Below are 22,005 nucleotides of genomic sequence, written 5' to 3' on the forward strand. Positions count from 1 at the left end.
ACCAAATTACAAGAGACTACACTAGTCTCCAAAATGTTATACATTTTCTACCAACTAGCTGCAACACGATTATTTTACCTTTTGTCTCACATTCTAAAGTTCACGTATATATAAGGCTTATCTCTTTGCCTTCTTAATTAAAATGTTCATGTTGGAATTATTCTACTATATTAAACTTAATATTAAAATGATTGTTTGGTCTTCCTAAACTTTCTAAAATAATTATAATAATTGGTTATATTAACTCAATTAACATCTTTGGCTTATCGGATATCCTATTGGGTGTATTCACTTCAATATATTAGTGTGAGCTTGACATGTTTTTTTTTTTTTTTGGGGGTAATAATTATATATTGCAATTTGCATGTCATATTAGAACATAGTCCATATTTAGGTATAGCAAATACAAATGCAAATTTTGTACGTAGTTGACTTCCAATATTTAAATTTTCAATTTGTACGTAAGCTTTCAATGTATATATATGGTCCATAGGCGTGATTCAAAATCCAAAAAAAAAAAAAAAAACTTTGCTTTTTAGTTGGTTAACCAACTGGTCCAATTTCTTAAAGGCATGAATATGCACTTCCAAAAAAATAAAAAGAATTTTGAATATAAGCTTGCACTATTCCAATTTACAATCATCATAAAATTTTATATAGCCAACTTGACATTTAAAATCGACACGCCTTTGACAAAAGTATTAGAAGAAAAAAACAAGTCTATAACGTATAATTTACATTATGAATAATCAACTTAATGATTTTAAAATCCACCAAAGAATGTGATGCAGTAGATAAGGTTGCTCCTTTTTTAATCAAAGGTCTCAAATTGAAGCCTCGAAAAAATCTTTGATAGAGAGTAATTCCCTTGAATGAGGCCCTATGGCGGCACAAATAAAAAAATAAGCTCTAATGCGGATATCGAACATCAAAATAAAAAATAAAACTCTAATGATTTTAATCAAATGTACTTTGATTATTTACTATATATGACAGGGACAACAAAACCTAATAGCGTGCACATCGATCCAAAACCTTTTACACCTTTTTTACTTTCTTACCATCTTAATAGATTCATTATTTTATTGTTTTATGTTTTGTCATGATATTGATTTATGTTAGCTGTCAATCTAAATGTTCTTATGTTTTGAACCATTTTGCAAAGTTCAAAAGTAAATTTGATCATTTTCTCTCGTAAAAAAGGTGCATGTATGGGAAAGTTTTGACTGTTAATTAATATGGGCATGTGATTATAAATAAGGTGTGACTTTAAAAAGTTTCAACATAATATTTGATTTTGATATACTTTTGACTTTCAATTAAGAAGGAAGTGTGGTTCATCTTCTGGGTGAAAATCAAACTATTGGACATCACATCATGCTTAATTGATTTGCTTTTGGTAGTGAGTGAAAATTATTTGTCACATTTTTTTTAATTTAAAGAGTATTTTGATATATTTAATATATTATTAATTTTAAATTATAAGATTTAAAATTTTTATTTATTTTATTAAATTTATGTTAAGTTAAAATAAGATCAAACAAATTAAAACGAAGAAAAGTAGAAAGAACAATTTTCTCTTTTTTGACTTCTTAAAAAAATGAGGGGCAAAGAGAAGCTTCCTTTAGATTGAAAAGAACAATAAAAAACCAAAAGAATATTTATCCTTCTTTTTCACTAACAAAAAAGAAGTCAATGGTTTTATTTTTTTCTCTTATAAACTAAAGTGGTAAAACAAAAAAGATAAAGCAACATTTTACCTTTCTTTTACCATTTTATAGAAAAAGAAGCAAGGTTGAAGAAAGAAAATTGAAGACTGACTAACTTGATTGTGATGAAATGATTGATATTTTATTATTCTTAATGAAATGTTGATTCAAGAAGTTTCATGGAAAGAGCCTGTTAAAAAATGAATCATATATTATAAATTTAAATTAGTCAAACTTTAATATTATCGAAGATGGAATAAAAAAAGAAAAGAAAAATGGAAGACTGGTCAATTGGGAATCTTGAAGCAACACAAACCAACGCGTTTTCTTTGCCATTATTGCAGTCAAATGAACAAACACCAACTAATTCACAAAGTTCAAAGTCCAACCTCTGACTCACCAAACAACAACATTCAAAAAAACAAACAATTTCAACAAAAACACCAAAGAAAACTAGAAATTACTATCCATTGAACCAAAACAAAGCAAAAAGTTTCAATCTTTATTGATAATTTTTGGAATTGGAATGAAGAACAAGTCACCATCAGTACTACTCTGCTGTGTTTGTTGCCAATAAACAATCTTTGTATGGAGGATTCAAACCCCAAGAAAAGTTTAGCCCCAGATGCTTTAATTACTACTCTCAGCAACTCAATCCAAGCTCTGGGTAGGGGATTTGATGTCACTTCTGATATTAGGCTACTGTATTGTAAAGGGGCTCCAGGGTCTCGTTTAGTTCATCTTGATGAGGAAAATCGTGTGGATCTTTTGCACCCAGATGGGGGTATTTTGCTGCCAAATGTTACTGTAGACATTGAATGTTCACAAGAGTTGAGAACCATTGAGGCCACACCTGTTTTTACCTTCCATGAGGTCAGCTCACTTTCCTATCAATTTGGGAGTTTTTAGATTATGTGTGTGGTCCTCATCTTTTAAGTTTATTAAATGATGTGCTAAATTGGTTGTATTTATTTGGTTTTTCAATTTCTTAATTTTGTTTAGTAGGTAATTTTTTCTGCATTTGTTAAATAACTGTATTGGTAAGGGTTGGTATTAGTTTCTTGTTTTTGTGTAATATGGTAATGATGGTCAAGGTAAGATAAACTATTTGAGTTTAGGCTTAATGGAGATTTGGATGACTAGATCATAGTGATTGTACACTGCTGTGATTTTGGTGTGTACATATGATTCCCCTAATCTATATTTAATTGGATAGTTTCTCTGGTATTTGAATCATGGAGCTCTGCCACTTATTTGAAGACCCCTTTTTGGTGTCTATTTTCCTTACTTGGTGAAGTGGGGCTGTCTGTATTACTCAAAATGCTGGTTTTTTGGTTGTCCTCAAGCATGACTTGGAGGGGTCTCTACTTGTTTATACTGACAAATAGTGATGATAAAATGGTTACTACAGTAATCTCCAATGGGCATTCAAGGAGCTGTGCATAAAACTTTGATGAACTTGAAATGTTTTGAGAAGTAACCTATATGGAACTTTTGATGCGTTTATTTGTGACCAGGCCAAGAGTCATTGATATTTAACTGCACAAGATACCATCTTGCCACCTTATGTAGAAATTGTTGAAAATGCACGACATATAGCCAAGCGGATAGTTTTTAGTTTCCCAGTGGCAATTTTTTCTACTTCAGTATGAAAACATGCCATTTTCTAGATCAGTATATATTCTTCCTGAACCGTAGACACTATCTTTCATCAAAGATTCTGTCTTGGTTTACTTGCATGATCATTTTCTGAGGCTATGTTTCCCTTTTGCCAAATTTATATACTGATAGAAGGGGAGGTGTAATCAAAGTGCACGCGGGAAGGGACTCACCAACTATGAAAACTGAAAGAGTTTAAAAACACAATAGTGATGACCCTCCCCTCCAAAAATAGGCAGGTCTTTTTTGCTTTCTTTCCAGGATACCAACCTAGCTTCTGTTTTCATATTAAGCATTATCCATCTCACTATCTATGCTCCTTCTCCAGTGAGTACTTGCAGGAGATGTTTACAGTTTACTCCTGTCTCATTAATTATGTATTTAAATTGCCTCGTGCTTGAATTTCCAGATGGCAAAATACTTCAATGCAATCTCCAATATATCTGGTGATGTCCCACTTGGAAGCTTTAACTCCATGTTTAACTTCACTGGTTCATGGCAACAAGATGCAGCAGCTACTAAATCCCTTGCCATGATTGGACATGTTATCCCACTCTTTACAGTGAGATTGGTTAAGTTAGACTTACTTCTACGGGATGAAATTAAACGTGCTGTTCCATACTCTTGGGATCCTGCATCACTGGCAAGGTGAAGTATCTAACATCAACCTACATATCAACATTTTGGTTTTTAATGATTCTGTCATTTTCTTTTGATAGCAAGTTATTATCGCATTCAGATTTCTTTCTAATGATCAGGGAAGAATACAAGCAGTTGTCATTTCTCTATGGTGCAACTGTTGCATCTTTTTACTTTTCTTTTCTTTCTGAAATTGCATGAACTTGAGGAGGGGGAGACATATAACAATTTATAGGTCCCCGTGCTCCAGTACTATTGATATTCATGTGCTCCAAATAGTAATCCCCTTAGATTCTTACTGTTGTTAACCTTAATAGCTATGTGCAGCTAGAAGAATTTTTCTTTGCAATGCAAGCTTCTTATGCCCTGAACTTATGTATGCGAAAATTGTGGATGTATAATAGGCCAAAATGTGCTGAACTCTGTCTTTTCTGCTTTTTGAAGTACGCCTCATTATGGATATCTGTATGAGAAACAGCCTCACTGATCCAAGTATAAATTAAAGCATCAATTTTTTTGTCCAATTCTTCGCTGTTTCTGATTTTGATATTCTTCTTTCAGCTTTATTGAAAACTATGGCACCCATATTGTCACCTCCGCGACAATCGGTGGTAGGGATGTAGTTTATATTAAACAACACCAGTCATCTCCTTTGTTAGTTTCAGACATTGAAAACTATGTGAACGACATTGGAGAGCAGAGGTTCTGTGATTCGAAGAATCTCTCAAGTGCCGGACCTTTAAGATATAAGGACAAGGTTAGCATATATTATGTCTCAAATTGTAGGCTTTTGGATACAGTAGTGTTTAACTGACTTCTTGAAATCTGTTTCTTCAACATACTCCCATATTCTGTAAATTGAACATTCAAAATTATTGGAATTATCCTACTGCAGGATGTTACAGTTATTTTTCGCAGAAGAGGAGGTGATGACCTGGAGCAGAGTCACGACAAGTGGGCAAGCACTGTAGAGACATCACCAGATGTGATCAACATGACATTTACTCCCATTGTGTCATTTCTTGAAGAGGTGCCTGGAATAAAGTACCTGAGCCGCGCAATTGAGTTATACTTAGAATGTGAGTATTGTATCCTATTACTCTTCATTCCTCTTTGTTTGCATGCAATTTTGATTCATTCTCTACTGGTTTACCTTTCTAAATCAAATGAGCAAGAACTCCAAGAAAATAGTTAATATTGGTAATCCAGAATGGTTGTACTGTAGTTCTTGAGGATTGCTCTTTCGTCTTCAGATGCATCTCAAATAGTCCTCCCACCGACCCAAAGAGCATGATGGGGTCTGGAAGACTAGGGTCAAATCATCTATTTATTTTTTGTGAAATAGATGTTACGTATTTAGAAACTACACATAGTATTCACAGCTTTTATAGTTAAAAGTACTTGAAAATGTTTGAAAAGAACTGTTTGAATCCCTAAAACTAACATTGTTCTATAAAATGGGAAAAGGGAGTAGCAGAAAAGCCATATTCCAAGTCTTTTATGTTCTTTAGAATAAAAGATTTCGCAGCTCTCTGAGTTGATGGGACTTCAGGGTCCGTCATCCATGGGGGGATGAGTGTTGGAGAATGAAAAGCTAGCATGTGAATAATTTCCATGCATGTGTAGGCTGAGAATCCCATATTTGTGCTCTAAATATGAGTCAAACTTCTCAGAACATGTTTTTTCGTTGTCTGATGTATTTAATTACAATTTTTTCAGACAAGCCACCAATAGAAGATTTACAGTATTTTTTAGATTTCCAAATAGCTCGTGTGTGGGCTCCAGAGCAAAATAACCTTCAAAGAAAGGAGCCTGTATGTTCATCCCTACAGTTCAGTTTGATGGGTCCTAAACTCTATATTAGCCCAGATCAGGTATTCTTCAAACTTTTGTCCAGATTTGTGAACATATCACTATCTACAGGTTTAACATTGAATTGCCGAAGGATCTTGTTATTCCAACATTGCATGCTGTAATTTTTTTCTTTCATATGGAGGACCTAAATGAAGAAGTACGAACTGGAATAACTCTAGAAAACTTCTGATTAATCCAGTGCAAGTCCATTAGGTAACAACAACATACCCAGTGAAATCCCACTAGGTGGGGTCTGGGGAGGGTAGAGTGTACGCAGACCTTACCACTACCTCGTGGAGGTAGAGAGGCTGTTTCCGGGAGACCCTCAGCTCAAGAACATCAAATCTAAGTTACAGGAGAGCTATATATAAAACATAACAACCAATCCAAAAGATAGTGTATAATCAACAAATGATACAATAACATCAAGAAAGTAATGTGAGGAGTGAAACGCAGTAAACAGCAATACGGCTAGGACTACTCCAAACGCTAACAACCCATACCCTCGCGAGGCACTTGTGATAATCCCATGCCCTGCTAATTTTTCTTTTCAACATTATATTTTACAATCTTAATAATTAAGCAGATTGAAACCAAAAAATGTGCAACTGTAACGTCATGATGAATTCATATGTAGTAAGCTGACAGAATACCGTCCGAGTACAATATCTAAAAGGTTTAATAGTGGACTAGCTCAGTAAATGTTGATTCCCTTGTTTAATGGTAAATCAACTAGAAGTCTAATGTACTGTAGCATATTTTTGTTCTTGAATGGTGAGGAATTAAAATTGTCACAACTATCTGACTGCTGAGGTTTTCTCCGGAATGTGGATTTAGGAACAACTCTCTAGTAACGGTCCTTGACATGCATTTGGAACTACCATGTTAATGTAGTTGAAAGATGCATTTGTTTGCAATCACAACCTCAAAATTTTCTTGTGAACATTCCTTATAACTATCTAAAATAAATTTTATAGTCCTTAACATTGGTTGACTTGTATGGTCGACTGCCCCAACTAATGTAATCAGTTCCTATTCGGCAGCACTGCTACTTGTATCATGACAATTTGACTATCATCATAGGGAATGCAATGCAGCAATAGATGAACCAGAAACAATATGTAAAGTAGAACAAATTAGATATCATTTGCCGTTTACCCTAGAATTTGGTAAATTAATCAGCAGCATTGAACATCAAGGAGCTCTCTGAAAACAGAAGTTACTTACATGGAAACAAAAATTGAATATACTCATGTGCACACGCACATACGCGCATGTTTGTGTTAGCATTTTGAGCAAAGTGAAACCCTCCAACATGGTCAAAGCAACTCGTGCTCAAGGTTCACATGAAAGATATCTTGCCTTGAATGGCTCCCACACTTCGTTTACCTTGTAATGTTGTTGAAATGCTTTCTTACCAATTCATAAATAATGGATTAATCAGAAGAGTACTATTCTGATGATCCCAAACATTGTCTTTATAAGAGAGCGACATAGTAGTATGATTTAGAATTTTTATGTCGCAATATGAGCTGGATCTAAGCATAACATGAAGGAGCTTATGTGTTAAACAAATAAGAAACTACAAGAACATTGCGCCTCAAACCATGAATATTGCAGAAGTATAAATGCATTGGTATAGCGAGCTGATCTACTAGGTTGGGGGATTACTGGATGGCTATCTGTGTGGAAATCTTATCTAGATAAGTGTTGATCAATATCAACTCGTTGCAAGTTCAAATATTATTCTTTCACTAAATCACAGCACCACTTTTTCAGGTGACAGTGGGTCGTAAGCCAGTGACAGGGCTCAGGCTCAGCCTAGAAGGTAACAAGCAGAACCGTCTTTCAGTCAATTTGCAGCACCTGGTTTCTCTTCCCAAGATCCTTCAACCCCACTGGGATGCACACATGGCTATAGGTGCCCCAAAATGGAAAGGTCCTGAGGAGCAGGATAGCAGATGGTTCGAACCAATCAAATGGAAAAATTTCTCCCATGTAAGCACAGCACCAATTGAACATACTGAGACTTCCATTGGAGATCTCTCTGGAGTTCACATTGTAACGGGGGCTCAGCTTGGTGTTTGGGATTTTGGTGCCAAGAGTGTCTTGCATCTTAAACTCCTCTTTTCCAAGGTACCTGGCTGTACAATAAGAAGATCGGTATGGGATCACAGTCCATCAAATCTATCAGCAGTACAAAGGATTGATGGTTCTTCAACTTCACTTCAGAACGAAAACAAGAAAGGTGATACTTCCAGCCAAACAGGGAAATTGGCAAAAATTGTAGACATGACAGAAATGTCAAAGGGGCCACAGGATGCACCAGGACACTGGTTGGTAACAGGAGCTAAACTTGGAGTTGATAAAGGAAAAATTGTGCTAAGAGTGAAGTATTCCCTGTTGAATTATTAATGCGTTGTGTTGTATGTGAGATTAAAGCATTCTTTGGATAGTTTAGATATCATGTTATTCTTCTGTAAATTATGTTAGCATTGATCATTCATTTTTGTTAAGGCTATTTTATAGCCACCAGATCAGTGTACTACTTTTGGGTGTATACTATGAAAAAATTCCAGGATCTTACTAACTTTTTCTGTATTGAGACTGAATTAAAAATGTTTTTTTTTTTAAAGTCTTGATTTAAATTTTTTTTTTAAAAAAAAAGTCAAAATCAGACAAACGAATTAAAATTGGAGTACCAACTAATCTATGACATGCTAGTTAATGCTACGTGGGATCTAAACAAAGTATCCACGTCCTTTCTTCCACCTCTATAATTCTCAGTTTCTCTTCTCTCCCAAATCATAGAAAAATTGAGTACTCTTCAATTTTTTCGTCATAAACCATATTATTTATGGCTTCTAGTGATGAGGCACCAGGGGCGATGCCTCCAGGTGACGGCTCTGTTCCTCCAGGAAAATCAATGTCAATTGGGCAGCATGTTATAGACAAAGGCGCTCAATTGATGCAGTCCTTGAAACCAATCAAGCAGATGAGCCAACATGTTTGCACTTTCGCTATGTACAGTCATGATATCACTCGACAGATCGAGACTCATCACTATGTGAGTCGAGTCAATCAGGATTTCCTCCAGTGTGCTGTTTATGATTCCGACGATTCTAAAGGACGTCTTATTGGTAATTCATTTTTTGTTCTAGAAATTAATTGACTCCTGGGTTCATTTTAATTCTTGATTTGTTTGATGTTGAGTCGATCTTCTCACTATTTCACTGATTCCTATAGCATAATTTTTTCATGAATTTGCTGTGAAAAAAACCTGTGGACATGCAAATGGTGATTAGTTTCTGTCTCGGCTGGCGATGGGAGCTAGCTTTAAAGTTTGAATTAAGCCGATGATATCGGTTGTAGTGAATGTTTGTGATAGTGCAGGAATAGAATATATAATATCAGATCGAATCTTTGAAACTCTTCCAGCAGAAGAACAGAAGCTCTGGCACAGTCATGAATACGAGGTAATTGATTTCAATTTTGTCATTTAACTCGTTCTTAAATTCTTTGACATTCTAAATTATTCAAAAACTTTGTACTAATTGACAAATTAATACTTTTAGGGGTAAAAGTCCTATTTGCAAACTCTGAATATTTTGAATGTACAGATTATAGCAGGACTTTGGGTGAACCCAAAAGTTCCAGAGATGGTCCAAAAGCAAGAACTGAAGAATCTTGCTCCAACTTATGGCAAGTTTTGGTGCACCTGGCAAGTTGATCGAGGCAAGTCCTAATACCTTTATTTCCTTTAGTTTTGAGAAATTATGCCTTTGAATGGTATGTTTCAACACAAAAAAAAAAAGAAATAATCTTTCCGTCTGAAATGCTGAGACTCGTCCCCAGGCTTAAACTTGTTGAAATTGCAGCTAGCGAGCTTGACTAATAAGATAGAAAAGGGCTTTTCTCGCTTGTTTGAAGCCATATAAGGTTTTTCTTCAATTGGCAAACAAGGGGGGCCGAGGTAATGCTTTACCCCATAGCCCTGGGGATATTTATAACTAACCGATTAAGAAGTCTCAGACGTACTAGCACTCATCAATTCTCCCATGAGGAACCCCTTTTTGTTATGCTACTAATACTTACTCTGCTTTCAAATACCCTTTTCTGTTTAGAACCTCAGTCCTATAATCGAAATAGGATCTATTTGCCTGAACCTTACTTCTCTTTTACTGCTGGGGTCATCTCTCTATGTTAAAATACAGTAAACAATCTACTATCACAGGTTATAAATAAGACACTATACATTAATGTCGTCCGAGATGTTGCCTGACATAGGAAAAGTGTCATTTTGTGGTGGTGGTTCAGGTGATAGGCTTCCACTTGGAGCACCTGCATTGATGATGTCTCCACAAGGTGTAAATTTGGGCATGGTGGCACCAGAGCTGGTGAAGAAGAGGGACGAAAAATATGGCATTTCTTCAAAGGATTTGGAAAAGACAAGGGCCGATATTGCAGGGCCAAAGACGACCATGAATCCTTATGCAAACTACTGGATGCAAACTGGCAAAGGCTTTGCCATTGATGTGGAACTCACTGATATGAAAAAGACTGCACCTTTTCCATGAGAAATATAATCAATTAGTATAGTGATCTCTATATATATGCATCAAGTATTAGTATAGTATATCCCATGCTTTCATGTGTTGAATAATGTAATTGATTGAACGTCTCTTTTAATAGTAGCATAACTCTTGAACTCACCACTTCAAAGTTGAAAGTGAAAGTGAGGAGTGTTTACTATCGGAACAACTCTGTTTTGTCGGTAATAATATATTGAGCATATGATATTGATTAAATATATCAAGTACATGTATCACCTTAGGCCATCGAGTTTCAATGTCATATAAACTCATAATAACCAATTAATGGAACGCAAATGTGTAATGTCATGATTAAATATGTATATTACTCGTCCGTTGCAATGTATATACTATAATTTATACAATATCGTTTAATTATGTATGAAATTTAAGAGGTAAAAAAAGTGAAACTTGTACTTTAAAAAAACAAGTCTTAGATATTCGTTTCAATTTATTTGTATGGTTTGTTTCAATTTATTTGTATGGTTTGATATAGAAATAATAAAGATGATTTTAAAATTATGTTCACTATAAAATGTGGACCACTAAGCTTCGTAGGCCGAGGCAACTCCGCAGCAGAGATTCAAATTCAAGACTTTTAATTAAAAATGAAAGAGTGTTTATCACTTCCTCGTATGATGTTATTGAATAAGACAGAATATGTTAATTGTTGTTTGTCTTTCTATGATCTTTTGTCCTTACTCTCTGTATCTTGATGAACTCTATCCATGATTCTATCCATCTCACATAAAGCACAAATACTGAATACGTGTCACCAAATGCTTAACACGCGTTACTACGTGGCATTCAATTGCCACCTCATACCTCTTGCATGTCCACCTGGCAACATATCCCACAAATCCTCTTCAAAATCCCCTGAAAATAGAACATCATCATCTTTCCAGAGCAATCTCCAATCTTTCCATAATAAAAACTCTTCCAAACTTTAATTTTTTTTCTTAGTTTTTTTTTTGTTTTGATCCAATCTATGGCTGCAACTACGGCAGGGAGCCATGGGGAGCAGATACCGCCAGGAAAGGCCATGACAACGGAGCAACACATACTGGATAAAGGTGCTCAAATGCTGCAGTCTTTGAAACCAATTAAGCAAATGAATCAACATGTTTGCACTTTTGCACTCTACAATCATGACATGAATCGACAAATTGAAACTCATCATTATGTCACACGACTCAATCAGGATTTCCTCCAATGTGCTGTTTACGATTCTGATCATTCCACCTCCCGACTTATCGGTATTTATCCTTTTATTATTCAGATTTGCCTTTTTCATTTTGGAATTTCTATTTTGCTAATAACTGATGAATTTTTTGTGTGAAGGAGTTGAGTATATAGTATCTGATCGTATCTTTGAAACCTTACCTAAAGAAGAACAGAAACTTTGGCACTCTCATGCTTACGAGGTTTGTTCCTTTTTAGTAGTACTAATTTGCAATTACTTATTCAACCGTACAACAATTTGATGCCCAGAACTAGGCTCGCACCCAAGATCCCTGGTCTGGTTTGGTTAAGGATGGAACAGTCCAACTAGCTAGGATATTATTCAATTCCTTCATTTTTTTTCTTTTTTCAATTGATCTCTCTTGGTTCTACCCTATATATACGGTAGATTTTGAAATATGAGTATTTTGCAATAAATTGAGGAACTTATTTGTTATTTGATCTTTGGTGGAAATGGGGCAGGTAAAATCAGGACTGTGGGTGAATCCTAGAGTTCCAGAGATGGTAGTGAAAAAAGATCTTGAGAATTTTGCAAAAACGTATGGAAAATTCTGGTGCACATGGCAAACAGATAGAGGTAACGGTAACATTCCTGATTCGAGTGTTCACAGCATAAATCAAAAGATATATATTCCTGATTTTGTTTATATATTTAATGTGGGAGGAAATAGGCGATAAGCTACCAGTTGGGCCACCATCACTGATGATGTCTCCACAGGCGGTGAATTTGGGGATGGTGAAGCCAGAGCTAATCCAGAAGAGAGATGACAGGTACAATATGTCGACTGATGCAATCAAGAGAACGAGGCTGGAGATAGCGGAGCCAGAGTGGATTAATCCTGAGGCGGATTACTGGAAACAGCACGGCAAATGCTTTGAGATCCATGTTGAGGATGTAGAAATGAAGAAGATAGCTCCTTTCCCATAGATCAAAGAGTGCATGCTAGCTAGCAGCAGCAGCAGATTAATAAGTCAAAGATTTTGACATTATATATACTAGTCTTGTTTCTCTTTTTCGGTTTTGTAAAATAACAACGAATGTGTTTTTACTTTGACGTATGTTTCTATTTAAACAAATTTAAAGAGAACTTGAGGCCTTGTCGTTCGAACTTAATTAACCAGGTCATGTGTGAAGCCATATAACCTGAAAGTTGCAACATCTCAAAATAAAAAATAAAATAAAAATCCTCATACTAATTGAAATAAAGAGTAATTTCTTTTAGCAAATTATTTGGTTTTAACCCAACTGTGCCGTCTTTCAAAATGAACAACTTAACGGAGGGCTTATGGTAAGCACCTCATCCTCTTTAAGGTTACAAGTTTGGTCACCAACAAAGTAAAAAAGGGTGCACTTTCAACTAAAGATTGCGAGTTTGAATCATCACGGGAGCTAAAAAGGGTGGAGCTTCTAGGGTGGATAAAAGTAATAATAAATTTTTTGAAGAACTTTATAAAACTTAAGGGAAAATGATTCTAAATATATTCGAATTTTAATCGATATTGCGCTAACAATTCTAAACTTTGGACAATATTTATTATCTTGTATAATTTAATAGTGTATTTTAAAAATATATAGATATTTAGTAGACATCATAAATATTGCATAATTGTAAATAGTAACTTGTCAAGCTGGACACTTATATATCTTTAAAATATACTATTCTATTAACTAGTGCATGAGTAATAGCTCCTGTTCAAAATTTGAGATTGTAATTTCGATGAAAGTTTGAATATATTTCAAACTTTTTTTCTTTAAAACTTATTAGGAACAGGAAATGTAAAGGGTTTGTGAAAATTCTTTCACTCAACAAAAAGACAATTAGTGAATATTAAAAGTTGGTATCATTATATTAAATTTCTTTAAAATATTTAACACAATTATGCTATATTGCTGTTAAATCTGGTAGAGTTTTGCCCCTGCATGGGACTATAAATATTCGGAACAAAAAAAAGGATATTCTGGAATTGAAAAATACCACCGCGCTTGGTGAGCATATATCCATTAGTGAAATGATCGAAACGAATAATAATTGAAGATAAATGAAACCATAAAAATCAATTCTTGACACCCAAAATTGTTTAATTTCATCTATTTTACATCAGATCCCTTGGTTTTCGTCATCGATTTCCAATTATTTCAGTATAATTCTCATGGAGGCTGATACAACTATTATGCAGCAGGTACAAATCAGTGAAGCAGTATTGGAAAAACATGTTTACTCTGTTTGGGCTCTGCCGAGGGAGGATGTGAGAGTTAGGGTCAAAAAGTTGATGGAGGGTCTCCGATCTGAGTTTGGTGGGCCCCAGTTTGAACCTCACGTGACCGTCATCGGAGCTATTCGGTTGACGGAGGCCGAGGCACGTGACAGGTTCAAAAAAGCTTGTGAGACAGTGAAAGCTTATAGTGCTACAGTGGAGAAGATAGATACTGGCACTTTCTATTATCAGTGTGTTTACCTTTTGCTTCATCCAACCACTGAGGTAAAATTTTGCAACTTCTTGACTGGTTTTAGGTTTTTATTGGTTGATTTTGTACTGTTCTTGGTAATTTCAAATACCTAGTTTTTCTTTTCAAAAAGTGAAATTAAGAAAAATGTTTGTATTTTGACCTGGTTTGATGAACAATGTTATGTTTTTTCATCTTGTGTGCTGGTAATTTGTTCAATGGCTTGTTAAATATTTGATGTCGAAAATGGTTGATCTTTTGGCTAATGGGAGCTTAAACAAAGAATACAAGGAAATGGGGAATTTTGCAATCAACAATGTGGATTATTTAGTAAGATAACGTACTGAAATGTATCTAATCGTAATGTGTATAATTGCATAGATATTTGGAATGTCAATAGGGCTGCCTAGAGTCACTAGAATGACGGAAGTTAGTGCATAAGAAATGAAAAGTCATGGCTTCGGATGTGTAAAGCTCTGAACTTTTCCTTTAAGACGAAAGATCTGAACTTGTAGTTGAACGTACGAACTGGGGTGCTAGTCCTATTAAAATCTACTTAAAACGTCAGTAGTATGATCATGAAGCAATTTTCTACCTTCTGGTCTCGTATTCATATATGGTATTTATATGTGCTTAATCTAGTATATGAAAATTGCTAGTTGGATTGAGTGTTCATTGTCTACACTTGCTATCGCCTGGATAGAAATCAATTGTACACACAGGGTATTAGTGCACGGGTTTGGAGCAATAGAGGTCAAATACATTAGTGTAACTGAAAGCATTTCTTTTGAGATGGTATGATAGTACTATAAATTGCAGTGGCCAAAACAGAATACATTTCCATATTGGTAGCTTTCTTTTCCGATTTCTTCACCCTTTGTTGTGAAAACACCCTGATTATGTAGTGAAAGCTTTTGCTTAAAGGACAGAATAAAGACAGAAGAAAGTGATGAAGTATACATGATATAATAATTGAGATTAGACTGTTCTTCATTAAAAATATAAAGCATTAGCGATATGAGATTCAATTTTCATTGGCACTATGCCTAAGCTAGGCATCTAGACAAATGAAGAGAACTGGAAAGTTGCAAAAACCACCTTCTCTGTTTGTTCTGTATAGGAAAGGAGGCAGATGAAAGAACCAAATCACTTTCCCTTGAGCCTACATATCTACTTCCCTGAGAAAGATAAGCTGAAAAAGTTTCGGTCACATCCTTATTTTCTCACCCAGAACAAACAAAGAAAATAACATAATTTTCTTTCAACTTTCACCTCTATCTTGCCTCCTCATATTTTCCCTTTTGTGTCTGTTCCATTTTCTTATTTCGTAGAAAGGTAAGTTTGTGTGTTAGAAATGATAGCAAAGTATGAGGAGAGACTGAAACATGGAAGTGTAATGAAACTTTTCCTTAAGAGATGCCAAAGGCTTACATTTTTGTCACATTCCCTAGGAAATGAAGGCAAGTCGACTAAAAATGTCCGTGTAGAGTTTCTAAATTGGAAGCAATGCCTGAGAAGGCAGTCAAACAGGCTTTGAGACTCATTCAAAGTCAGATGGGCTCTAAATTCCCTGAGTCAGTTATGTAGAGAAAAGTATCATTGGGTAATGCTTTTGTAGGTGGTCTATAGCCTTGTGCACGCTTTAAGTTTCGAAGTGTTAGCTCTATACCCTTGAACACCCTATACATGCTTTACACCTTTGATTTTCGTCCTTGAGAATCCTTTTTCATTTTCTTTCAATTAGTTGGGTATTACTTATATACGGTAATATCTTCTCATTTCCTGAAATTCCAAATTTGGTAACAAGTATGTTGTCATGTACATATATTATTATGTCTAGATACTTCAATTTATTTCATACATTTTTTTGGGTGGAGAAGCAGTCTTTTTCACCATGCTATGTTGATTTAAAAAATAAGTGCAGAAGCAATCTTATGCTTTACAATGTTTTGTTTGTGTACAAATTTTGGTGCAATTGCTGACATCAGTGACCTGATATCTGTTCTCCTCTTCCAGGTTGTGGAAGCAAGTGCTCTCTGCTGCAGTCACTTTGGTTACAACAGATCAGGATGTAAGATAAACATTCGTTCTTTAGATTTTGTGCCCATTCAGCTTCTATAGTCTCAAAAAGTGTATTTCCCTTTGTTATCTTTTTTTGAGTACAACAACGACTACTGCTATGCCTCAGCCCAAAACAAGTTGTGGATTATCTTTTCCTAGATGCCTTCTTGAATCATAGAACTTAGAATATGGAGACAACACTCATCCCTTTTTAATTTCACCAAAGATTGCACTGTACAACTCAGTAATCTTACGCACACAGATTTTGAACTTCCTAAGTAGTAACAAAAAAAAGCTCCCCCTGCTTTCTATTTCCCTCCTCAATTTGCTTACAGTCCTTCACTTCTGTAGTAAAGCCGTCTTTCGAGCTCTCATTCCCACCTTATTTTCTGCCTCCTTGCCCCACTCTCCATCATATTCCCCACTCCGTGAATGAACTGCTTTAGCTTTAAGATAGCAGAAGGAAGCTCATTGGATATTTAACAGAGAGAACATGTCAAATACTAAAACCATAATTCAAAAACACCGATGCTAGTCTACCATTTGTGTCCACTTCTTAAAAACGCTGATTCTTTAGGGTTCTAGCACATCAGTTTTTGAGTTTGGTAATTTCAGAAGAAGTTATTCACTCCTGCCTTGCCCCTTCTTTAGTTTTCTTTCAACATTGTCATATGGGCTAGATTTTCTGTGGCTGATATCTTACTTTCGTGATCGTGCAGCATATATGCCACATTTGAGCCTTCTTTATGGAGATTTAACCGATGAAGAAAAGAAGAAAGCTCAAGAAAAGGCTTATATCCTAGACGAAGGCATTTCCAGCTTGAGCTTCCCGATATCTCATCTTGCATTGTGTAAAACAGACACTGATGACAAAAGCTGCAAATCATGGGAGACGGTGGAGGAGTGCTCTCTTCAGCCCTAAGTAGCATTCTAAAAGCTAATAACTCGTTGGCCATGAGCCAAATCTCATCTTGTTTACATTTTTACCTTACACACCTTGAACTGCAGCTGCAAGGTTGAACTTTGCTAGACTTGTACTATTACTCTTTTTATGTGCCATAAATAAAAACCTTTAGTACTATTGGCCTTTCCTTTATATGCGTTTAACTAGAACAGGCAAAACAGAGGGGCAACAACATAACAAACTCAGTATAATCTCACAGGTGGAGTCGGAGAAGAATAGAATATACACAACAGACTTTACCCTATCTTATGGAGGTAGAAGGATCGTTTCTACAAGACGTAATAAATATTAGAAGAAACATTACATAACATTCAACAAAATAATGTGATTATCAAAATACAAAAAATAATAACGCAAAAACCAAAACTCAAGAAACAATCAGTAATAATTGCAAGACAAAGAAACTAGGTTGAGTACTAAAGGAGAAACAGGTATGGGGCACTAAACTATCACCAAGCCTATACAGCTAGAAAGCGAGACAATCATGCTTAACTACCAATACTAGTTGTCTACTCTAATCCACGACAAACATATTCAAAGAACATTTAAGATTCTTCAACACTTAACATCTGATTTTTTATTCAAGAAGGCTCCAACAATTCCCACTTGCTAGTGGTACATTGAACAGCGGGAATAAGTTAAAACACACGAAGTTTTAGGAAATCGAAATGTAATTGGATTATTATTTTTTGGTCAATTTTGTTGAAGAAACATTTTTAGCATACACATTCTTTTTACAAATTACTCTTTCGTATTATTAGTGAAAGAAATATGTAACAGAGACATGTAATTTATAAGATAAGACTCGAAAAAAATATTTTTCATGAAAAAACAAAATAATTATATTTTCCTTAATAGACGTAGATAGATAAGTGATGAAAGTCGAATCCAAGATAATTAAGTAAACAATAGATATATAAAAACTATAAAGAAAAGAATAGTTCTTCAAGTTCAACTTGTACAACTGCAAATAGTCATGCTAATAATTAAATGCATGTGAATTATTAAAATGACTTTTAAGCTTAGTTATGACTTTATGATATGGATGAATATTAGCTAGCCATTGATTTTTTCTTTAATGTCAACTTTGATTTTTATTCAACCTGACCAGCTAGAAAACAAGACGGTATATACCTTCAATAAACTTTTTGTTGAAATATTCAAAATTATGTAGGTGAATAAGAATATCTGCATATACGAAAATACCAAGGATACCGTATAATAATTAAAAAAAACAAATACTCCTAGTGCCATAGTATATGATAAGGGTAAAATAGAAATTGCAAAACTGGGACCACCTGAAATATAAAAGAGATGTGTATTAACTAGTAAGCATGGTCAATCATCCAAATCTACTCCTATATAATTTGTCGTAAGAAAATATAAATTGATAAGATTATCTCAAATTAAAAAAAACATTATAAAATGAGAATAGATAATAATAACATAGTCGATATATATTACAAATGGACATGGTTGATTTTCATTTTGAACATAAATATCGTGTTTTCTTTTACTATTTTCGTTTCAATTTATGTTACATGTGGTATCTGTTTGAAGGACAATTTTTTTAATTCAAATTGCAAATGATTATATTAATTTTCACTTATTCAAACAGTAAGGTCCAAATTTCAAAATTGGGGGTTAGAATTTGCCAGGGCAGTAGAGCGCGTGGGGTATGGAACAAATAATATATTATGTCACAGTCATTAATTTGGCTGCCAATGAGTTGTAAAATAAAGTTGCACTTTGTTATTGTATGTTGTGCCAACTCAAACATCAAAATAACGTGTCTTTATGGTCTGACGTTCGAATTGTAACACTAACCTCCAATTGAGTTCAAGCTTTACATTTTGTTCGATTGGTGTTAAAAAAGAATTTAAAAAAATTGTACATTGATGATTAATAAAATGAGTGATCTCTGTATAAAATTTGGATAATATCTTTCTTTGTGTTAGATTTTAAAATGTAAGTTAGGTTCAAGATCTAGTTTTACATGGTATTAGAATGCAAGCGTCAAAACTATTTATATTCATAAAAATTATGGTTCCAAGGATCTCTTATGAACGAGATCCTAATTTGTGAAAGTGAGGAAACTATTAGAGGACTAAATTATCTAATAAAAAGACCTTGTGAAGTGCACGAAATAAAAAGTGCTAAGAAAAATATAAAGAGAACTCTTTTACTCCCTCCGTCCATAATTATTTCGCAGGTATACTAAAAATAGATGTCCAAGATTAATTGTCAATTTAAACAATCAAGAAATAATTAGTCATTTTTTTCCAATTCTGCCCTTAATGATAGTGTAGTTTAATTGAAAAGTTATGTGGACTTTTGATATTCTTGGTATAGTAGGGTTATATTAGTCAAATTACACCTTGTATTAAATTTTCCTTGAGATATGTGCATGACCTTATCCTGACAAACAATTGTGGACGGAGGAAGTATATCATTGCCGAAAGTATTTCAAAAGGAAATATGTATGACATAAGATAAAGTAAACAAAAAGAAAGTGCACCCTTGACGCGGATTCCCGTGCCATTCATCTAAAAATAAAATAAAATAAAATAAATTAGGTTAATTTTAAAGTTCAAGTCCACAAGTTTTATTTAGATTAATTTAAGGTTTTTCTTCTTAAATCATATAGTCTCTCTGTTTTAATTTAGTTATGATCTTTTAAAGTACTCCTAATTGATAGACTCTTAATTCCAACTAGAACTAATATAACTAAAGCAAATTAATTACTAAAGCAATACGAATCCATAACATAAGGCATGACTAGCTTGACTTAGTATTTAAGTAAATCCATAAAAACAAGTTATGATGAGTTTGACTTGAAATTCAAGTATTATCCCATTAAATTTGTGGGTTAATTTAACTTAAGATCATGTTGAGTTGAGGTCAAAGTATTCCTTTATTTTGTTTTGAAAGCAACCAAAGAAATGGTCAATATTATCGCAATCTAATTCAAGGCAACAAAAACTTTCAAGTTTAAATAATCAAGAATGCAAGTTGATTAATTACTTAATTATAAAATGCAAAGAGCCATATAATACATACTACATGTAACTTCATTCCATGTTTTAATCAAGTTTCAGTCATGTGACGGGAGGATAAAATAAGAAAACATAAAGATGACACCGTTTTAAAAAGAAAATAATATATAAATTACTAACTTTTTGAAAAGTATAAATATTAATTGCTATCCCTTTTTTGTCGTGAAATAGTTAAAATGCACAATAAACTTATTTTTTCAACCTTAATCATGACAAAAATATCAACTTAATATTTTATGTATAAATTATATATTTTTTAAAATTTACTCATTTCGATCCGCAACTTATAAATTAATTAATCCTTAGCCACCAAATTAGAAAATATAAGTTCTCCATACGTTTGAACACCCCCTTAAGAATAAAAATATGCTGAAACAACCCCAATATTTAGATGAAATTACAAACTGGTCCCGTTCGTTACAGTTGGTTTAACTTCCCTTCCGACCAACTTGCGCGTTGTTTCGCGTAAAATCAGATTCTTCACCAGACGCATCCATTAACGCGTGAGTACCATGCACCTTCTTCCTTATTTTCCAATTGTCAACGTCTACCAATCCCCACTTTTTTTCCTATTTTTTTCACTTTGCTAAAACCCTTGGCAAAATGGTCTGGTGGACACTTGTACTTGTATGAATTTGTATTATAAATCCTTCTACTTACTTGTTTGTCAATTGAACCCTTAAACTCAACAAAACACAATTTAACAAACCCTTTTGACCATTGACAGGCTTATGTGACGGTAGATATCTGAGTTGGCAAAAATGTGTAACTACACGCCTATTAAGGCGAGTGAGGAGTTTTTTACTTGAAAAATATTTAAAATTATAAAAGATATAATTTTTTAAAACCATTAATTAAAAAAACCATCTTCTTCACCCTTAACACCTCCTTTCAGCTATATCCATCCCTACCCAACCCCTTTTACTTTCTTTTCCAGAAGCTATTTTCATCTATTTAGATGATCTTGGACACCTCCTTGAGTCCAAATTACCAACGGAGGGAGAGAGCGGCACTAGTGGTGCTCGCCGGACACCACTGATATGCAGTGGAGGGAGAGAGAGAGAGGTGTGGCTGGTTAGTGGAGAGGAGAACAAAGCGAGTGAGGGTGCGAGGATCTAATCATGGTGGCGAAAATGGTGATGATGTGCAGCGGAGATGAAGGCGAAAATGGTGATGGTATTCGGCTAGATCTAATGTGGTGGCTTAGGTTGTCGGTTTTGTGGAGGTTGGAGGAGGAAAGAAAAATGGTGATGATGAAGGCGGAAGGAATATGAGTGCCTTCGATGGCAAAAATGGCTACGACGGTGACGGCTTGGTTCACATGAACAAGTGGGAATGGAAGAAATTGTAATGACTTTTACTTTAAAGAATATAATTAAATTTCTATTATTTTACCTTTAATTAAACAATTTTGATTAATAATTTTAAAAATAATTATGACATGACATTAATATATCTGATGTGATTATGACATGTCATTTATATAAAGGAGAGTGAGTTACACACATGGTTGGAGGGGTTTAAAATGCTCATTTTGATTGAGTTTAAGAGTTCAGTTGACAAATGATTAAGTTATCCATACGCTTGAACACCCCCTTAAGAATAAAAATATGCTGAAACAACCCCAATATTTAGATGAAATTACAAACTGGTCCCATTCGTTACAGTTGGTTTAACTTCCCTTCCGACCAACTTGCGCGTCGTTTTGCGTAAAATCAGATACTTCACCAGACGCATCCATTAGCGCGTGACACGCACCTTCTTCCTTATTTTCCAATTGTCA

At 34.4% G+C, this 22,005-nt stretch overlaps 4 protein-coding genes across 4 annotated transcripts; all 4 read left to right on the forward strand.

The window, feature by feature from the left end:
- The first annotated feature begins 2,092 nt into the window (after positions 1 to 2,092).
- Positions 2,093 to 8,411, forward strand: LOC125836635 (MACPF domain-containing protein CAD1). The gene is made up of 6 exons (XM_049515832.1): positions 2,093 to 2,582; positions 3,778 to 4,016; positions 4,569 to 4,764; positions 4,903 to 5,086; positions 5,727 to 5,881; positions 7,641 to 8,411. The coding sequence occupies exons 1-6, from the start codon at positions 2,298 to 2,300 to the stop codon at positions 8,274 to 8,276; spliced, it is 1,695 nt and encodes a 564-aa protein (XP_049371789.1). The 5' UTR covers positions 2,093 to 2,297; the 3' UTR covers positions 8,277 to 8,411.
- A 307-nt stretch (positions 8,412 to 8,718) lies between these two features.
- On the forward strand, positions 8,719 to 10,551 carry LOC125836653 (oil body-associated protein 2A-like). The gene is made up of 4 exons (XM_049515855.1): positions 8,719 to 9,001; positions 9,255 to 9,337; positions 9,482 to 9,596; positions 10,179 to 10,551. The coding sequence occupies exons 1-4, from the start codon at positions 8,719 to 8,721 to the stop codon at positions 10,436 to 10,438; spliced, it is 741 nt and encodes a 246-aa protein (XP_049371812.1). The 3' UTR covers positions 10,439 to 10,551.
- An 873-nt stretch (positions 10,552 to 11,424) lies between these two features.
- On the forward strand, positions 11,425 to 12,623 carry LOC125836665 (oil body-associated protein 2C-like). Its single transcript, XM_049515869.1, has 4 exons — positions 11,425 to 11,709; positions 11,795 to 11,877; positions 12,158 to 12,272; positions 12,367 to 12,623. Exons 1-4 carry the CDS (start codon positions 11,442 to 11,444, stop codon positions 12,621 to 12,623), a joined length of 723 nt encoding a protein of 240 aa, XP_049371826.1. The 5' UTR covers positions 11,425 to 11,441.
- A 1,039-nt stretch (positions 12,624 to 13,662) lies between these two features.
- On the forward strand, positions 13,663 to 17,215 carry LOC125836657 (cyclic phosphodiesterase-like). Its single transcript, XM_049515860.1, has 3 exons — positions 13,663 to 14,176; positions 16,158 to 16,212; positions 16,922 to 17,215. Exons 1-3 carry the CDS (start codon positions 13,847 to 13,849, stop codon positions 17,122 to 17,124), a joined length of 588 nt encoding a protein of 195 aa, XP_049371817.1. The 5' UTR covers positions 13,663 to 13,846; the 3' UTR covers positions 17,125 to 17,215.
- The last annotated feature ends 4,790 nt before the right edge of the window (positions 17,216 to 22,005 follow it).

This window comes from Solanum verrucosum, unplaced genomic scaffold, assembly GCF_900185275.1.
Source record: "Solanum verrucosum unplaced genomic scaffold, falcon-dt-bn FXZP01000278.1, whole genome shotgun sequence".
Taxonomy (NCBI): Eukaryota; Viridiplantae; Streptophyta; class Magnoliopsida; order Solanales; family Solanaceae; genus Solanum; species Solanum verrucosum.

Excerpts from the sequence above, each read along its gene's own strand:
- LOC125836665 (XM_049515869.1), top strand. The coding sequence starts at position 11,442 with ATGGCTGCAACTACGGCAGGGAGCCATGGGGAGCAGATACCGCCAGGA. Across the intron at positions 11,878-12,157 it reads GGCACTCTCATGCTTACGAG|GTAAAATCAGGACTGTGGGT; the intron begins GTTTGTTCCTTT and ends GAAATGGGGCAG. Across the intron at positions 12,273-12,366 it reads CACATGGCAAACAGATAGAG|GCGATAAGCTACCAGTTGGG; the intron begins GTAACGGTAACA and ends GGGAGGAAATAG.
- LOC125836657 (XM_049515860.1), top strand. The coding sequence starts at position 13,847 with ATGGAGGCTGATACAACTATTATGCAGCAGGTACAAATCAGTGAAGCA. Across the intron at positions 14,177-16,157 it reads TGCTTCATCCAACCACTGAG|GTTGTGGAAGCAAGTGCTCT; the intron begins GTAAAATTTTGC and ends CTCCTCTTCCAG. Across the intron at positions 16,213-16,921 it reads TGGTTACAACAGATCAGGAT|CATATATGCCACATTTGAGC; the intron begins GTAAGATAAACA and ends GTGATCGTGCAG.
- LOC125836653 (XM_049515855.1), top strand. The coding sequence starts at position 8,719 with ATGGCTTCTAGTGATGAGGCACCAGGGGCGATGCCTCCAGGTGACGGC. Across the intron at positions 9,002-9,254 it reads TTCTAAAGGACGTCTTATTG|GAATAGAATATATAATATCA; the intron begins GTAATTCATTTT and ends GTGATAGTGCAG. Across the intron at positions 9,597-10,178 it reads CACCTGGCAAGTTGATCGAG|GTGATAGGCTTCCACTTGGA; the intron begins GCAAGTCCTAAT and ends GTGGTGGTTCAG.
- LOC125836635 (XM_049515832.1), top strand. The coding sequence starts at position 2,298 with ATGGAGGATTCAAACCCCAAGAAAAGTTTAGCCCCAGATGCTTTAATT. Across the intron at positions 2,583-3,777 it reads CTGTTTTTACCTTCCATGAG|ATGGCAAAATACTTCAATGC; the intron begins GTCAGCTCACTT and ends TTGAATTTCCAG. Across the intron at positions 5,882-7,640 it reads TCTATATTAGCCCAGATCAG|GTGACAGTGGGTCGTAAGCC; the intron begins GTATTCTTCAAA and ends CCACTTTTTCAG.